Below are 19648 nucleotides of genomic sequence, written 5' to 3'. Positions count from 1 at the left end.
GGGAAAGAAAATGTGCATTACTCTTCTATTCATCAAAAGCGGCTAATGAGGAGCCCTTGAGCAAGGCACTTAACACCCAACTGGTCCAGTGGATCTGCTCAGTGGTTAACAGTGGCAGACTGCAGTGCAAGCTGCAGGTCCTGGGTGTGAATGTGCGTAAACTGTATGTACAAGACATAAGACAAGAGTGAAAATGAGCATCCAAAAACTACAGACTGACGAATGCTTTATTTATATTATAAAAAAGTATATATAAATATGTTAATAAAAACTTGCACATACATATTAAGCCATTTTAGTAAACTGAAAAAATTGTTTAAAATGGTCAGTGTTATAACTGTATAAAGAAAAACATGACAAACTACAAAGACTCAAATCTTTATTACCAGAAATCTAAACATTACACAATATAACAGTATTATCCAAAGGCTTAATCAAGGTTAGTGACATTGACAGTCTTATCATAGGCAAAGTTGGTTTTCACACTGTGATAATAAACATTTTAATATGAGAACATTACTTTTTTAAAGTTTGTCTTTACCTGGACAGCGAGGGACATTTTTAAATTTGGCCTCGCAACTATTATTAATTATTGTTGGTCTTTAAGCAGCATTAATCACCTGAAACTTCACTTTCAAACCAGTAACTGGCAGAGGTTACTCTTATGTGTTGAATCATTAAGTTTGAGTCAACATCTCTGAATGTGCAGTATATGGATATGCATTTCTACATCTCATGACACCGACATTCCACCCATTGCACTCATAGTGTTGTGTAACCACAAAAATAAACTTAAACTTCACATATCTACATATATAGCTTTTTGTGGTACAGGAGGTGGATATAACTCTAAGTTCATCCACAGTGCAGCATATATTAGAATATTAATACTAGTCACTTTAATCATTTTTTAAGTGACTTATTTGCCATACAGTGATCATAATTAATAACTTGTTCACATCCACTGTATCAGTATGCATGGTTAGTGTAAGTGTTGGGATGAATTGAGGAAAACACATAAGGCTGTTGTTGAGAGGTAACCTCAATATAAAGTTGTGAGAAACCAGGGGCCAGTCAGAGGTTTGTGCTACCTTCAGTATCCAGATGGAGATGTGTCTGCAACAAGTAACAGTGCAGTGTGGGTATACAGCCATCTGATCATTTCAATGAGAAGGCCAGACATTATGGCATTATGAGAAAATATTAAATTCTTTCAACCTACAATATACTGTCGTTGTAACTGTTGCCTTTCCCAGAAGTTAATTCAACCTAGCTCCAATTTCCGAAAACATGAGATGTGCGTTCAGGAGAAACGATTAGGCTGTGCAGACTGAAGTGCTCTCACAGACTCAAAGTCAGTTCTGCATCTCAGTGGTTTTGGTCAAGTCAGTGGAGTATTCTGTGGAGGTATCTCTCTGGGTTGTTCTCTCCTCTCCTCATTCCTGAGCTGCTTCTAAGTGCTCTCTCAGAAGTCCCCGCATGGCCCTGGCTCTCAGTTAGTACCACTGTGGCCCCTGTACCTCTTCCTGTTGTCCCTACGGAGGTGCGCCGGCGTGGCTCTGGACTGCTGTGTGCTCCTGCCTCAGGATCACTCTCCTCCCCGGCATCCTTGCCCTGGCTGCTTGAAGAGCTCTCCCCGATTCTGAACAACGTAAATAGTGTTGTTGAAAACAATATGGATGACAAGTCACTATGATTAATGTTGTGAATGTATATGAAATCACATCAGGTCTGCAGTTTTTCTACCTGAGGTGATTGAAGGCTCGTAGCCAGTGTGAGCCCAGTGCCTCTCTCCCGTTAGCCCTCAGCCCTCTCCTGTGACCTCGGCCCCTCAGTCCTATCAAAGCCTGAGCCAGTTCAGCCTCATCTCTGTGACCCCAAACCAGCTGGGCCCTCTGTTCCGCATCCTGATCTCCCGCTGCCCTGAACAGTCTCTGGAGCTGCCAGAGATTCACGTTGCTGAAAATGTTCGCCGAGCCAGCCTTCCTGCTCCTCCTCTCAGCCAGCCGCCATAGCGAGGAAGGGCCCGCCACCACGGATGAAGGAGGGGAGGCGGGTCCGGGATCCATCCGTAGAAACACGCGAAAAGGTGGCATACACTTGTTCTACTCTGTGGAGAAGTCAGTAAGTGTTTCCACTCATTACGGTGTGTATTCAAAGTCATAGACGCTTAAAAAACAACAACAGAACACAACATATAAAGTACATGAGCACATTGTGCGTCACAACACCTATAGACAGCTGGGAGACTTCTGCTCTGATTCCCTAATCCTAGTTTAGGAAGTGAGTGACGCGCTGCGCTTTAAAGCCCATTAAACTGCAGATGGTAATTTTATCTCTCTTTACTCACATATGGTTTTAAGTGGGACACTCACAGATAGGTATTAGCTGAGTGAGTGACCAACATCATGACTGCATGTAGGTCAGGGACCTTTTCCCTGAAAGGACTTTCTTTCAGCTTGACAAAATAATCTTAAATAAAAGGTCCACTTACTAGCTTTCCCCAGAGCTTTCAACAGCAGATTATTTAGTTTACGCAGAAGAAATATCCTCTAATGAAGACCAAGAGTTGAGATCAATTCATCAAACTTAAATTTTACTAAGTCAAGAATGAAGTCTCACATTCTCTTTTAGTTAAGCTTCATTCTGTAAGTGTCAGATCTCTTACTTTCCTGATCAGAATCAGATTTATTGCCAAGTAAGTAACACGAGGAATTTGCCTTGGTGGATGGTGCATACATAAACATGGTAAATATAATATATTCCTAACTACACATTTACTATTTAGTCCTATAAATATCATGTTTTTTTCTCAGGATAGGTCTATCCAAAGAATGTAAACAATACAATACATCACTAATAACTTAATGAGCAAGAAATGACTTTGTCCTGTGCATAAATAACTTCAGTACTAAACAACAGTACTACACAGTAATTGATTTGGGTGACACACCTTTGATGTTCCCCACATATTATCATTTTGGTGTGCAGCTTTTCACAGAAAAAACACTTACACATTCACAGACCTATTCTTTTTAAGTATGTTAACATTGACCAAACGTCACAGGCGTCTCTATTATTTCCACCGGTGTCTTGCCAGTCTACTGTTTGCATAAACCGGATCCCTTTCAAAACTAAGCATACGAAGAGTCCGTGAAAAAATAAAATATGACATCATCTTTGAAATATTCGTGGTCTTATTATAGAAGATTAAATACGATGCAGGCTGAACAACTTACTGTAGCTTACTGTCTATGCTGGGTTTCATTGGCTGTGGCTAACAGTAAACAGGAATCCCGTGAGAGTCATGTTTAAAATGAAAGGACTTCTGCTTACCCGAAGATTAACTGATATATTCGGTGCACTTTGCTCCAAACAGCATATCCCTCTGCATCGCTGTTCCTCATCAATGAAAGCTTCCACAATGGTTGAAATGCAGCAGGAAAGTCTGTTTGTCCAACTTTTCCTGCACCCAATTTCTGTCCTTGAGCCAACCGTCAATCACAAATCAATGTCGTCAAACAACCAATGAGAATGGAGAGATCCTCTGGTCCCTCCTGTCGGGGTTGGGAAACCGCTTAATTTCGACTAATCACGGGTTTGGGGGAGGAGGGGGAGGAGGGGAGGGTGGTGGGCTCCGCCTCCTGGCCACGTATGGTGTGCATGCTGAAATCCATTGACGTCAATAAGCTTAGCTGGCACGAGAAGCGTCTGTCAATTATTTGAGAGGGAAGTAACATGTGAGCATGCTGCGCAGAAAGACGCAAACAGGATGACGCATGGGCTTCTAAATACCATGGTTCTTTGTTGTGTTGTATATCCTGTTGAATAAAAAAAAGTGTATTATTATTATTATTATTATTATTATTATTATTATTACAATTAGGCTATTAGTATTATCATTACAATTATCATTAGGCCTAGGCCTATATAATATGTTTGTTTTTTTTAAACATTAATATTGCCTATAGGTTGAAGCATGAAAACCTTATGATTATGCTTGTATTTTGCCACACATTAACATTTCGTCATACTTCACTTTCATAAAGCCTACTTCTCTTTTCTCAGCGAAAAGACAGGAGGAGAGAGGTCACACACACACCCCAGGGGAAACTACACCATGGAGAAAAGCATGAGCAGATGAGCTGCGGACATGGATAAATCTGGCAGAGGAGGAGCAGGCTTTGAATTACAGGCCGGCCCCTCTCCATCACCCAGCCCCCAACACAGACGCTACATTCAACAGAGGAAACGGAAAAGACGAAACATACAAGAAGGTTTTTCATTTCAAAACCCCGGGGCTGTGGAAAGAACAGAGAGTTCCTTTTTTTTTTAATAAACTTGTCCAGTTTGGGTTGCATTCTCAGACCACAAACCCGGCCTCCCATCACGTTATTTCCCTTCATTTCCCCAGCTGTTTGCAGCTGGCAGAAAGCACCCGCCCTGTTCGGGAAAAAGGGACCGAGAGTGACTGGAGGAGGAGAGAGATGCCACCCCAACCTTTGCAGTCGCAGGTGAGGAAGAATATCCAGAAGTTCCTCAAGAGTTTTTTGGGAATTATCCGCATCCTGCAGATTGTGTTCGGAGCCGGGTTGTGGGTCACCATCGCCGCAAACAAATACGAAGGATCCATCCACTTCGTCCTGTTCGTCGCAGTCCTCTTCTGGCTCCTCACCCTCGCCCTTTTCTTCCTCACCCTGCTGGACAAGCAGGACCTCGTCCCGCTGCTGGGAGGGGAGCGCTGGTTGTCCACCAACCTGGCGCACGACGTGGCCGCCGCCGTTCTCTACCTGCCGGCCATAGGTGTCATGATCTACAAGACGGATCGCAACTCGTACTGCAACCTGGAGCAGTACAAGCACCTCTGTCTGTACAAGGTCTACCTGACAGCTGCCGTGTTCGCCTGCCTGTGCTGCCTGGCTTACCTCCTGTCGGTTATTAATGGAGCGTGCAGGAAGTGTCGAGGAGAACAGACGGTCATCTGATAAGACTGAAGGGGGGTGATGGCAACAGGGAGGCAGGGGGGTATGGGTCCTTTAGTGGGGTATCCACAGCAAGATGATGAATAGTTAACTTCACTGTAATTTAACTCAACAGCTACTCTAATCACAGGTGTGTCTCTCTTGTCTCCCCACACCAAACTTTCCACTTTGGTAGTGAGGCATCCAAAATCATTCTGTCAGTGAATTTAAGTGTAGCTGACATGAAAATACCCAATCAGCTCCTGGTACAGAGGCCTACCCAGGATGGGAATCTGATTGGTGAGATGTGTTAGGAGGTCTGAGGCATTGTACCCCTTTTATTAAGGCATGTGTGTCTGTCTCCTAGTTGTAGTTAAGGCCATGCCTCCACCTCTTACGTTTGTTATCCACTAATTTAGGCTAATGTAATTTTTCTTTATAAAGAATCATTATAATAGTCCAGTAGGTGCTATTATAGTGGCAATATATTCAGTGTTTACAATACAATTGGCTTTACATACATTTGTAGATTTGTGTTGAGTAGCTGTCCATCTAAAACCCCTCATAGGATTTATTTTACAAGGGATTCTTTTCATTGCCCTTTTTTAATGTATATTGTTTTTACAGGTTTTTTTGTACGACAGCAAACTATACTGAACAGTTACTGAAGCGTGGTAGGCTACTCCTTTGGATCAGCTCTGTTTTAGTTTTGTCTCACTTAAAAGCTGCAAACAGGTTCATAAGTGCCTTCTTTCAGAATGCTGTATACTCAACCAGGTTGTGACAACAACATCTAACAATATATATGGATGTGATCGGTGCTACAATGTGTATGCTAAACAAAAATATTCCTCAAGTGTCCATTATGTAAAAGCCAAAGAATAAAGAGCAGTAAGTGAGAGCCGGTGATATGTTTCCTTGGTTATGAGCATGTATTGGTACGCAAAAGTGTTTAAACAAACAGCGTCAAGGAAAACTGTAAAATGCTTTGTTAATTTTGTTTGAGTACTTTGAGTTAAAAGTAGAAAAAGAGCAGGGCCACATTTGGTGTTTTTTTGAAAATGAAACACAGATTCAGAGGGACTATTGACGGAAGCCCTCAGGAAATTCCTGTTGGGAGATAAAAGCTTTGGCCAATCAGCAGGGATCATTTATATGCAATGCCACTTGACCACATGAAAGACATAGATCCTTATCTGTGTCTCTAACAGATGAGGAGAGAGACACACATGCACACACACACGCTGACAATCTGTATGCCTACGCTGTATGATAGAAAGAATGTGTGTGTGTTGCATGAGAGTTAACCTACTTTTGGAAACAACGTGTGCGTGTTGTGTGTAATAATCTGGGAAGAGGCTTGTTCTTACCGGAACAGTCTGTTGGGGTTCTGGAGGTGGGCTGACGTTCAGCCAATGAAAATTAAGCAGTGGAAGATTATTCAGTGTCTCGTCTATTCCAGTCGGCATGCAGTTCTTAAAAACACATGCTGCAGACAAGTTGGTTTAACAGAAACCAAAGCCACGCTGTGACAACTCTGTTTGGATGCCTTCATACAGTCAGCAGGAAAGTAGCATCACTACATGTGAACAGTTGTGTAGCTCTCTGACAAATTTGTGTTTATACTTTGCAAACTTGTTGTTGCTGGCCTGGGGCATATGGTGAAAAATGCTGCAGAATACTCGCACATAAACACACCCTTTACCTTTTTGGGCATTTTGCTTCACTCTTGTTCCGCTGCCAACTGAATGCAATTAGTTCTTCTGGGAAAAGAGCATTAGAGATCAAATGTTGCATTGTCACAGCTCCAGATTCATAATCAAGAATCCAAACAAAGGCAACAAAAATGCGAAAAAAAAAAGAGATTAGAATATAAATGCAGCAGCTTTACAATAAAGTAATGAAAGATAAAGATGTGAGAAATATCTTACAGCTTGCAGGGAATATCTGCTGTTACCTGATTTATACACGTAACTTTGACTTATTTTTTGGTTACATTTCAGAGGTGAAGTGAAACTAAAAAAGTGACCATATAAAGACAGAGACAGATCAAACTGCAAGTAGGGAAACTGTTAAATGCTTTGCCTATTTAGTGTGTAAATGAACAACTGTACAGTAGGCTATATCATCCTCTTGGTCAGCGGCCTTTCTATGCAATGACGACAGGAAAACTACAATGTGTGTGTGCAAGGTGACATCTGTGCCCAGAGTTACAGGAGTGTAGGGTTAATGTTGCAGCTGCAGGATATAAATCTAGCACTTCTAAAGGAGGAAAGGAGCCCCCCCCCTCCCTCCTCTCCCCCTCTGAGATTTCCACAGAAGTGTTGTCCTGTCCACGTGTCGGTGCCTGTGGAAACACACTGCTACACAACCAAATAGAGACAATACACAACAGCCCTGTGTGGTGCATAAACAAAGCAATGAATCCAGGGCTCAGTTTGATACTGAAAGTAACCATGGTGGATCATTTAAGTTTGGGATGACTCACAACTATAGCATATGCTGACAATTAAGGCCAGAAAATGATTCTCCACATTTACCCTGCTTCCCACATTAACAGGCTCCTTATTATTACACAGCCCACAGTTTATAGATGTCGAGTCTTTTCAGATTTGTCAGTTTTGTGTATAAGCCCATTTTGAATTTAATCCTCAAACAACACATCCATGTCCAAACAAGAAACCTGTGTAATTATAGGTAATAACACAAATGTTTGAATCCTACCTCCTGACACTATTAGAAGGGTGTGGGCACCACAAGAGTGAGGTTGTTGTATTTTTTTTCCAGCTACACAGACAGTTAGGAAAACCCAGACAAATTGGTATAAGGACGTATAGAGCCAGGCGCTTCACTGCAGTGCCAACTGTGTGATATTTCTTTTGGCCACTCATCCAAAGAGACATTTCCTGTATGAGCTCTCCCACCCGTCTGCAAGCGACCAACCCAACGTCCAATAGTCATCATAGCTCCTCGAAACGGTTCCTCTGGCGCTCCCTGAAAGTACAGTGTCATGCACGCTGATCCCATGGACTGATGTCACCTCACAGAAAAACTGATACAGAGTTTGCTGGCAGAAAATATGAGTTCTGAAGTCCAAATGTATAACAATGACATAACTGAGACTCATGGCTGTAATTTAATCACTACAGAGCGATTGTAAATCTATAGAGAAATGGTAGGAATGTCTTTTGTCCCTCTCAGTAAAAATTCTGATAAACTTGGAAACTTGTTTTGATTGGCTTCTTGCCTGCCAACATAGTGGTGTACAGAACACAATGTCAGCTGCAGAAAAGCATAAATGGAGCTGGTAGAAACATGTCTTATTCAGATCTATTTTACCAGGCCAGATGATTGCCATCAAAGGTATTTAATTCAAGTATTCTTGCTAAAATAAAAATGTATAAATCTTATAATTACACCACTTGCTTCAAGAGTCATCATTAGTTTTAGAAGAATTGATTGATTGATTGATTGATTGATTGATTGATTGATTGATTGATTGATTGATTGATTGATTGATTGATTGATTGATTGATTGATTGATTGATACACAACACCACAAATATTCACACAAAAAAGAAAAGACTCCTGATCTTAAAGGGTTCATATTTTATTTTAAGTCTAGATCTGTTGCTTAAGTGATTCCAATGTAAGTGGTGTGGGGACAAAATCCATAGTCCATCCATAATCCAAATGCTTTCTTAACCACAAACCAAAGCTAATATGAGACTTAAGCTCACTGAGTTATTCAAATCATTAGGTGCTTTCCAACGTTATTGGCTTTTTCCTTTGTACAAAACTTCCTCTTTATGTTACTATCCCGCCACCAAAGCTCAGCAATCAAATACTGTATAATTTGACTAACTGCTGAAGCCTCGTATTAGCATCAGCTGAACTTGAACAGAGAGTATTTGTTGCGCAAAAGGACTTTTCAGTGTACATATGTCAGTAGTGTAAAACAGGGTTATTCAAGAGCACATTTCAATATTTAAAAAATATCTACACTTTAAAACTATAACCGATACTTTTTGACCGTACACACAGTCCTGACTTTCAACTCGGTAGCCTTGATTTTGCAAGAGTTTACTGAACCAGGTGCATAATTGGTTGGTTAAAATCCAAATAGCAGCTCCCCACTGGAAGAGCCCCGTCTTTCTTACCCACCTAAATCCTGGTTGGGTAATTCCCAGTGGAAGTGCTTTATTCAATGCAAGTGTGTCTGCCTCTTTTGTTTTCCTGCTGACAGTCCTCGTCTCATGTCTTGCTTGGGAGGCTAGATGTATGCACAGACACATGAACACAGCAGCGCCCTTTTAACCCACACTTTTGTCAGCTACTGCTGAGATGCACATTCCACTGCAGATGAGAGGGGGAGATGGGAAAACAGATGGAGACTGACAGAACAAGTGAATGAGCAGCAAAAAAAGCAAAAAGTGATGTGCAAAAATACCTTACTTAAAGATCTAAGCAGGAATCTGGGATTGACATTTCCTGTCTGTGTAAGGCATGAATGGGCGCAGTGTTTCGGCATGCAGGTTGTGTAGTTTGACTCTGACACTCTCCAGTTTATAGTTTCCTAACATGGTGACTGGGATTACTGATTCCACATCTGTTGCCACAGCTTTTCCCCACACAATACTTCTGAATGGCTACAGTGTTCATGTGCTACGTGAGGGCAATGGCAGTCAGTGGTGGGAAAAGATAGCTATTTATAGAGCCTTGAAAATACCACCACTTCCTTTCCTCTGCCAATTCAGTTGAGAGCCTGTTACAGAGTTAATGAGTCTAAAAAGAGAGAAATGAAACTAGTCTGACATTAACTGTTTCTTGAACACTGATTAATGTAGAAATTAGCGACACCTCTGCCATTCATCGCCTGTTATTTTTACCTTACTAAAACACACTGGGGATTAAAACAAACATTCCTTCTTAAGTTCCTGATAACTGTTTCACAGCACCACCCAGATTCTCTCTGTTACATCACACTGCAGTTGTGAGAAAAAAACTGCACATTTAAAAGCATATTTTCCGTTCTAATCAAAACAATATCCCCTTTAGTTTATTCTGGTCATAAAATGAGCAAATGTATTGAAGACCCTGATATTTGCGTTATTTGATATTTACACTGCATTGTCAAAAGCGTGCATTAAAGCAAAATACAGTAAAGTCAAAATAACAATATCCAAATTTCCTGAAGAATAACTGTAAAAAAATAATGATATCTAAAGGTGATTAGAAAATCCTTACATATTTAATTCAATTCAATTCAGTTTTATTTATAGTATCAAATCTTAACACGAGTTATCTCGAGACACTTTACAGATAGAGTAGGTCTAGACCACACTCTATAATTTACAAAGCCCCAACAATTACAGTAATTCCCTCAAGAGCAAGCAGTGCGAAAGTGGCGAGGAAAAACTCCCTCTTGGGAAGAAACCTCGGACAGAACCAGGCTCTTGGTAGGCGGTGTCTGACGGTGCCGGTTGGGGATGCGATGACCAGTGGCAGTAATAGTCACATTAATAATGGAACAGTGACTTCAAATGGTAGTCGTAGTAGTTCATGTCATATCAGTGCGCTGCAGGGTGTTACAGGATGTAGCGTGGCCCAGCAGGGTTCAGCAGGACGCAGCATGACATTGCAGGGCACCGCAGAGCTTAGCAGGGAGTGCAGCAGGACCACGGTGACAGCTGCAACCAAGATCTTGGTTCCAACGTTCTCCAAGGAAATACGCTGGGTGAAAAAACATAAGGACTCCGGGGAGTAAACTCCCCAGAAGCTAGGATTAATAACAAGCATTTCTGGGACGGGATGTACACAAATGGTAATAGAAAGGGAGAGGAGAGAGCAGCTCAGTGTGTCAAAGGAAGGAAGTCCCCCGGCAGTCTAGAACTATAACAGCGTAACTAAGAGAGACAGGTCATAAGGAGAGGTGGCCTGTTCGGGCTTGAAACTCTCCCCTGCCAGATCGGGCTGTGCTGGCCTGCCTCCCTCTACTTTTGTTATATTATTAATCTAATGACTATGAAGAGAAGCATGTGGGCCTGGTTAGGCGGACGCTGCAACTCCTCACTCCCTAACTATAAGCTTTATCAAATAGGAGAGTTTTAAGTTCATTCTTAAATGCAGTGACAGTTTCTGCCCCCCAAACCCAGATTGGGAGCTGGTTCCATAGGAGAGGAGCCTGATAACTGAAGGCTCTGGCTCCCATTCTACTTTTAGAGACTCTAGATACCACAAGTAACTCTGCATTCTGGGAGCGCAGTGCTCTAGTGGGACAATAAGGTATTAGGAGCTCTTCTAGATATGATGGTGCTTGACCATTTAGAGCTTTGTAGGTCAGGAGAAGGATTTTAAATTCAATCCTGGATTTTACAGGAAGCCAATGCAGAGAAGCTAATACAGGAGAAATATGATCTCTTTTCTTAGTTCTTGTGAGAACATGCGCTGCAGCATTCTGGATCAGCTGGAGAGTCTTAAGGGACTTATTTGAGTAACCTGACAGTAGGGAATTACAATAGTCCAGCCTGGAAGTAACGAATGCATGGACTAGTTTTTCAGCATCGTTTTGAGACAGGAGATTCCTAATTTTGGCAATGTTACGACGATGAAAAAAGGCTGTTCTTGAGGTTTGTTTTAGATGGGCGTTAAAGGATATATCCTCATCAAAAATAACCCCTAGATTTCTGACAGTAGTGCTGGAGGCCAGGGCAATACCATCCAGAGTAGCTATGTCTTTAGATAATGAGGTTCGGAGGTGTTTAGGGCCCAGCACAATAACTTCAGTTTTGTTAGAGTTTAACATCAGAAAATTATAGGTCATCCAGGATTTTATATCTTTAATGCACGCTTGAAGTTTAGCTAGCTGACTGGTTTCGTCTGGTTTGATTGACAAGTATAATTGTGTTTCATCCGCATAGCAGTGAAAGTTAATTGAGTGTTTCCTAATAATATTACCAAAAGGAAGCATATATAAGGAGAATAAAATTGGTCCAAGCACTGAGCCTTGTGGAACGCCATGGCTAACTTTAGCGTACTTGGAGGATTTATCATTAACATTAACAAATTGAGATCGATCAGAGAAATAGGACTTAAACCAGCTTAGAGCGATTCCTTTAATGCCAACTAAATGTTCCAGTCTCTGTAACAGGATTGTATGGTCAATAGTGTCAAATGCAGCACTAAGATCTAGTAAAACAAGAATGGAGACAAGTCCTTTGTCTGCAGCAGTTAGAAGGTCGTTAGTAATTTTCACCAGTGCCGTCTCTGTGCTATGATTCTTTCTAAATCCTGATTGAAAGTCATCAAATAAACTATTGCTATGTAGAAAATCACATAACTGATTAGCAACTACCTTCTCAAGGATTTTGGATAGAAAGGGAAGGTTAGATATAGGTCTATAGTTTGCTAAGACCTCAGGATCGAGAGTGGGTTTTTTCAGAAGAGGTTTTATCACAGCTATTTTAAATGACTGCGGTACATAACCTGTTAATAAGGCTATATTGATCATATCTAGTAATGAAGTGTTAACCACGGGTAACGCTTCTTTGAGTAGTCTTGTTGGGATGGGGTCTAAGAGACAGGTAGATGGCTTAGCTGAGGATATCTTTAACATTAATTGTTGAAGGTCTATAGGATAAAAGCAGTCTAAGTATATGTCGGGAATAGTTGTTCTTTCTAGCGGTCCTGCGTTTAAAGGTGAACCGTTAGAAGTTGAGGGCAAAAGGTGATAGATTTTATCTCTAATTGTTATAATTTTATCATTAAAGAAGCTCATGAAGTCATCACTACTCAGAGTTAGAGGAATAGAAGGCTCAGTAGAGCTGTGACTATCTGTAGTTCATTATTACGCAGCTGTCCAAATATAACATTTCACTGCAATCATTCCTGACTGCTCAATATTATAAACATTTATTTAATTTACCCACTAGGAGGTGTAATAGCACTTCAAAAAACATAAATTTGATTATTTCAGGAACAGGAGTCTTTTTCTGCGTCTTTTTCTGCGCCCAGAAAAAGACTGAAATTTGGATTTTGAATATGTATGAATATGTTTTATATATGAATATGTGTGGTCCTCCATGTTTCCTTCTTCAAACTTGCCAGGGCCAGGAAGCTACGATACCCATTAGCAGCATTAGCAGCACCTGTGAGTTTATCATGTGACAACGAAAACGCGAAAGGCGGAGCAGTATGTCCTGTATGTCCCTTACCGGCTAACGTATTTCAAGATGGCGCATGAATATGAAGTGTCTACCCCAGTTCATGTGAATGCAAACGTAAAATTTCAAGCCAAAAGGAATACTTGGAATTGATGGTGGTGGTAAATATTCATGAAAAAGGAAAAAGTTTGTGAACGGGCAACACAGATTTTGATAATGAACAACTAAACACGTTACACTGGACCTTTAAACTCAGATTTCTGACTAATCCTCTTCCCTAAAATATACCATGTAAGCCAAAACAATCTGTTAGCCACAGCATACAAATATGTAGCTTCTATTAAGCCATTGTGTGAGATGAAGGGAGTGGCACAAATTATAATTTAGTGTTAAAGGTGCCCTGCCATACAAAACCGTTTTTACTTGCATTTTTTAAAAATATGTTAGGTCCATATGTGTTATGTTGTGAATGTGAAAATGAACTGCTGCCTCCTCTGTCAGCTCTAGCCACTGAAAAGAAATAAGAGGAGAAATCAGGCCAATCACAAAAGCTGGTCAGTCTGACATCATATTGCCTGAGCTCATTACTATTCATTAGCTTGCCCAGTTGGGCTAGGTAAAGGATTCTGACAGCCAGGCTCTCATTGGCTAGCTGTTAGCCAATCAGATTCAAACAGCTTAGCTTGTTGAATATTAATGAGAACTGGCAGAAATCGAGCTGAGTCTTCCTTTAGGCTTTCTATACCACACTAGAATGGTTTGAAACAAGGTAACCAAGGCATGTTTTCCACAAAAACATGTTATAGAGTCCATGGTAGAACTTCAGACATTACCACAAAGTAATGAAATACGTTTGGCAAGGCACCTTTAAATAAATCTATGTAGCAGCTCATATTCTGTGCAATGCTGCAATGCTATATGCCATGTAATAAAATAGATACGGTACAATAGCTTGAACGAGATTTGGTAATGTGTCAATAGAAGTTAGATAAATAATCTCAGACATGGTGAGAAGCAGAGCACTCAAGTCATTTAATGTTAGCTTGCAACATCAGAACGACTGCAGTTTACACAGAGGCCAACAGAGACATTTTTTTTGTGAGTCATTTTACCTAAGAGGCACTCACATGATTAATTTGCTGTGTGTTTTCCCCATTTTCCTTACTCAGCTATCCTTGTCAAATAGTTGATTTATCTCAGTCTAGTTCAAAAATGAAGTTTATAAAGTCCAGGAGAAAGCTCTAAAAAGGGAACAAGTGGACTTGAGTTGGGTTAGGTTTTGTCAAACCACTCTTTTTTAAAGAAAACCTTTAATTTAACTCTAAGTGGCTAAAGAAAACAGCTGAGAAAGTCCCCATATAACTCTTTTACCCTCTCTTGGAGTTCACCCTGTTTTATCATATAATGGGCTATATTATTTGTTGAGTTGTCTTTTCACAAATGCATGTGACTGCTGTCCCATGCAGAACATCATGGAGTGAAGAATGAATCCTTTCACATTCTGAGTGAGGAAAATGGCCAATGACATCATTCAGACATCATACAGTCAGCAGTACACCGTTCCCAGACGACCACAAAAACAACAACAAAACCCATCAGCATGAAATAGTTAAGTTTCCAGCAGATAAATAAAAAAGAATGATAAGAATAAATAATGACATTACTGTACATTACACGTCATTTAGCTGCAGCTTTTATCCAATGCGACTTCCAATTAAGTGCTTTCAACCATGAAGGGTCAAACTCCGAACAGCAAGAATCAAGCAAAGTGCAAGCAAATTAGCTTCAAATAAGCCAAACTACAAAGAGTCACATGCGAGTGCAACTGTAAGTGCAAGTTTTTATTTATTTATTGTTTTATCCAATAATAAATAAAGATTAATGCAAACATGCTAATATACTGTACATACAGAATTATAAAACTTTGTGTTACAAACTGAGGTTTTGTTTGCCAATATGCAATGCAAATGCAGTATTTAATACTCCAATAAAAGCTGTCCACATAGGGCCAAAAATGCATCCATAAATCTGAGTACTGGTCTTTCCTTTTATGAACCTGTCCCTGCTCAAACCTGGATCTTTAGTGCTCTTTATCACCCCCCATTTCTTATTTCAAATGTAGCTTACTGTTTCTTCTCAAATCTGTGTTTCTTTAGTAAATCTCTAAAGACGTGTTACATTATAATGACATGGTGCTGCTCCTGGTCATTGTAATTTGGTGTTTTCATATTTTTATAGTTACTGGGCTATAGCAACTAAAACAGTTGCAGTTAAATGTTTTGTGGCCAAAGTCACCACCTACAGATGAAAAGGAGGAAAAGCAACAATTGGTTCAGCTGTCCATGTAACAAGAAGTTATAATCACCTTTAAATTATGTATATATACTTTTTCAGATGTCTACTTTCTCACTAGTATTACTTGTATTATTTCAAACTTGTAGATAGATAGATAGATAGATAGATAGATAGATAGATAGATAGATATATAGATAGATAGATAGATAGATAGATAGATAGATAGATAGATAGATAGATAGATAGATAGATAGATAGATAGATAGATAGATAGATAGATAGATAGATAGATGTGGGGTAATCGTAGCCTGGCTCCGCCCTCCACCAGGCTAGGGTAATAGAGAAACACAATGAAAAGTCAATAAAGTGCAACCAAGTGAAACGCACAGTATGAAGGTCAGGGAACAGTCCCCGCCGCTGACGCCCACCGCTGTCATTGGTCGAGAAATGAACGATACGTTCTTTAGCGGAATCTCATTGGATATAAAAAGCAGGAAGTGGGTGAGTAACCAATCCACGGGATAAAGGCAAAAGTCCTCACCGGTTTGACAGCGAACGAGTGGAGTGGACCCGTTTTCTTCTCTGAAGTGGGGAATTGTTAATTTAAGATCTTCGCATAAGTTAAAAATAAATTGGTTAACTACCATTCAGGCATATTATAATCAAACATGGCTGTCTACAAATTAGTGTTGATTCGCCACGGAGAAAGCAACTGGAACCAAGAGAATCGGTTCTGCGGCTGGTTCGATGCAGATTTGAGTGAAACAGGGGAGAAGGAGGCGAAGAGAGGTGGACAGGCCCTGAAAGGTGAGGGGGAACTAATTTAACTTTCTCCTATCATCTACTGTACTGTCTCTGAAATACTGTAGGGCCAATACGATTGCATAATGGCCTCTGCATCAGACCGTCGACCGCCCCCTGAGCGTGTCGGGAATGGAAGATGTGCAAACGTGCAGAAGCGATGCTTAAATGTGGGTGCTCTGGTACAGTGGTAGGGCCGAGCAGGAGAGTTTATACAGGCATAGAATATCTCATAATAAAAGTAGGATCCTTTTTTTAATTACGTGATCCTATTGGTCTATGACGAACACCCTGCACAAAGTACAAAATAAATCCACTGGAAAGGAAATCAATTTGCATAAATACAATTAGCCTAAATGTGTGGGTCATTTTCTTAAATGGACATCACGCAATGCTTTTTCAGCAGGAGAACATAAATAAATCACAAAAGAGACATATAGGCCCACACTGAGAGTAGCTTCATTAAACCAGACTGCAATGAAGCTAGAGCTGCAACCATTTGTTGATTCATCAATTAGTCGATTTTACTAGACTAGAAAATCAATCAGCAACTATGATAATTGATTAATCGTTTCAGTCATTTTCAAGGAAAAATACCAACATTCTCTGGTTCCAGCTTCTCAAATGTGATAATATTTGACAGTAAATTGAATATCCTAGTATAGCTTTTGAGGACTGTAAAAAACAATGATATGATGATGTAAACGGTCTTTAGTTATTCCCCTAAATGCAGCCATGTAACCCCTTGTATTTTGAGTTGGGTTTGAGACTCCGTTGCTTCCTCTTAACACTCTTCATAGTCTCCTTTTATAAGATATGTTTAACCAAACACTGCTGAAAGAAGCAGGCACAGTATCCAAGTGGAATTTTTTATAAACTGTTGCAGTCAAAATGCATTAAACTCCAGTGTCTCTTGCTCCCTAAATCTTACAGATGCCGGCTTTGAGTTTGACATTTGCTACACCTCCGTGCTGAAGCGAGCCACTAGGACACTTTGGCTGGTCCTGGACAGCATTGATCAGATGTGGGTGCCGGTGCATCGGACCTGGCGGCTCAATGAGCGCCACTATGGAGGCCTGACAGGGCTGAACAAGGCAGAGACAGCCGCCAAGCACGGAGAGGCTCAGGTGAAGATCTGGAGGCGCTCGTTTGATATCCCTCCTCCCCCCATGGGCCCAGACCATGACTACTACAGTATCATCAGCAAGGTAAGATATAATATCTACAATAAATACATACAACCAAGAGCTTTGTTGGCCTCTTAGGAAAGCTGTGGTTTTGTACATATTAACCAACTAACTGCATACAGGCATAACAAAGAAGAGGCATGACTATAACTGATCTCTGCAGTCAGGCCCTATAATCAGCTCGGTCACCCTGAATGAGTGAAATCACCAGAAACGACTGGAGTGTTTAGAGTGTAAATAGTGTATAGAAGCTATTTTTTTCCACAGCACAGCTAGCTTGAATAGTTATATGTTTTACACATACAACAGTGCAAATTATATCTGACAGACCCTTACTGTTTGGTAGCATTTCCCCTAATGTCTGTTATCATACCTATCAGTATGTCCAAGGTGAGTTAATATATGACCAGCAGAAATGAGGTCTGCTAGGTTCAAGTTCAAAGTTCAGTCAAGGTTGAAACAAACTGTTCAGAAGTCTGCATGGACAGAGATATTCAGAAGTTAAGATGCAGTAACTCTTAGCTGGCTAATCGTGGCTGTCAAAACTAATTGATCAGCAACGTGTTGATAAGAAGAGTGTCACTAAGGTAGCTGATTCTTTCATTCCTGCAAATGAACACCATATTGCTTGACAATATTGCTTTAAAAGTGACACTCTTACTTACTCAATGCATTTAGGCCCTTTCTATTCCCAAATATGTGTACAATAAGTTTCTACGGAAAATGATTAAAGACAAAGAGATCCAGTATTTTTTTGCTGTCTCTATTCTGTTCTATTATGTTTTTTACAAATTGAGGTGGTGTTAATTGCAGGATCGTCGCTATGCAGACCTGACCGAGGACCAGCTCCCTTCCTGCGAGAGCCTTAAGGATACCATCGCACGGGCACTGCCCTTCTGGAACGAAGAGATCGCCCCTAAAATCAAACAGGGAAAGAGGGTGCTCATCGCTGCCCATGGAAACAGTCTGAGGGGGATTGTTAAGCACCTGGAGGGTGGGTGGCATTATGAGATTTTCCCTGAAAGTTTGCCAAAATAAAATGTATTATTGATGTCATTCACATACATTGCAACAGGAAATTAACTTGGGGCCATGTAGAATGTTTATGTTTACTACTGTGAAATGGTGTATATAGAGATAATTCACTAACTTCTGTATCTAACTGTTGTGTTTGTCTGGCTGCCACCTGTAGGAATGTCAGATGAAGCCATCATGGAGCTGAACCTGCCAACGGGCATCCCCATCCTCTACGAGCTCGACAAGAACCTGAAGCCTGTGAAGCCGATGCAGTTCCTGGGAGACGAGGAGACTGTACGCAAAGCCATGGAGGCTGTGGCTGCTCAAGGAAAGGCCAAGAAGTAAAGACACAGAAAAGCCATCTCTGTGTATGACAGAGTAGGTTGTCCCACACAACTGACAGATTAGTGTTTTTCCTAAATCCTCATTTATTTTGGATTGTCATACACGGTGAGTACACTGTAGATTGTTGTCAAAGGCAACCTCACTCTACTTGCACAGTCAGGGATAGTAGATGGTGAACAATTGCGATATAGAGCCACAGCTCTCAAGAGATTGTAAATAATTTTTGCTAAAATGTGTTATTAATACAACAACTTTTTAAGAAGGGAGCATTGAACTGAAATGGATAGCATTGTTGATAAAGGCAGTGTATTATCTGTGTAGTAAAGATCCCTATGTATCCCTATGTACTACTGTGTACTACATTAAGCTGTGGTGTCCTAGACAGGGATGTTTAATGTCAGGTTAAATGGTATTTAAACCAATTACAGAAAAAGGAGTGAACTTCTCGCTGTGGTCACTCTTCCACAGTCAGTAATAAAAATCCAAGCCACAGCACGTGTTTTGATGCTACACACACACACATCTAAGATAAAGAGTGGGGAATGAGAGTGAGACATGACCCTTGTTGTTGTCTCGGTTTGCTGATGGTGGTAAGGAAGTTATACCACCTATGTGTGTCTGATCATACTGACTTCATCATTACTTGCCCAGGACAAAATTATCTAGTATTACAATTTAATTAAAAAAAAGGCTTTATGAGACTTTTTTTTTTTTTTTTAAATGAAAGGGACTGTGAAGGATGGGCAACTTATTTTCCATGTCACTTCTTAAAAGCATTCCATTGATGAATTTCATTGATGCATTCTATTGATGAAGAGATCTAAGTTTGCAATCTCTTGAGAGCCGGATGTGACAGTTAGAACAATTAAACTAACAATTT

At 40.5% G+C, this 19648-nt stretch overlaps 3 protein-coding genes across 4 annotated transcripts; 2 read left to right on the top strand and 1 right to left on the bottom strand.

The window, feature by feature from the left end:
- Positions 1–366: 366 nt before the first annotated feature.
- On the bottom strand, positions 367–3573 carry LOC120548084 (arginine vasopressin-induced protein 1-like). 2 transcript variants are annotated; one of them, XM_039784045.1, is made up of 3 exons: positions 3337–3573; positions 1747–2105; positions 367–1642 (listed from the first exon to the last, which is right to left on the bottom strand). In XM_039784045.1, the coding sequence occupies exons 2-3, from the start codon at positions 2094–2096 to the stop codon at positions 1387–1389; spliced, it is 606 nt and encodes a 201-aa protein (XP_039639979.1). In that variant the 5' UTR covers positions 2097–2105; positions 3337–3573; the 3' UTR covers positions 367–1386. The 2 variants fall into 2 exon arrangements, with proteins under 2 accessions (XP_039639979.1, XP_039639978.1); XM_039784044.1 differs by having other exon boundaries at positions 1747–2110; positions 3337–3568.
- Positions 3574–4142: 569 nt separating this feature from the next.
- On the top strand, positions 4143–8379 carry marveld1 (MARVEL domain containing 1). The gene has a single exon (XM_039784046.1). It carries the CDS (start codon positions 4488–4490, stop codon positions 4983–4985), a length of 498 nt encoding a protein of 165 aa, XP_039639980.1. The 5' UTR covers positions 4143–4487; the 3' UTR covers positions 4986–8379.
- Positions 8380–15929: 7550 nt separating this feature from the next.
- On the top strand, positions 15930–19487 carry LOC120548349 (phosphoglycerate mutase 1-like). Its single transcript, XM_039784563.1, has 4 exons — positions 15930–16225; positions 17153–17427; positions 18220–18400; positions 18599–19487. The coding sequence occupies exons 1-4, from the start codon at positions 16087–16089 to the stop codon at positions 18766–18768; spliced, it is 765 nt and encodes a 254-aa protein (XP_039640497.1). The 5' UTR covers positions 15930–16086; the 3' UTR covers positions 18769–19487.
- Positions 19488–19648: the final 161 nt, after the last annotated feature.

This window comes from Perca fluviatilis, chromosome 19 (genome assembly GCF_010015445.1).
Source record: "Perca fluviatilis chromosome 19, GENO_Pfluv_1.0, whole genome shotgun sequence".
In the NCBI taxonomy this organism is placed as follows: domain Eukaryota; kingdom Metazoa; phylum Chordata; class Actinopteri; order Perciformes; family Percidae; genus Perca; species Perca fluviatilis.
The sequence above is the reverse complement of the archived record's forward strand: the minus strand, read 5'-3'. Positions and strand labels throughout refer to the sequence as shown.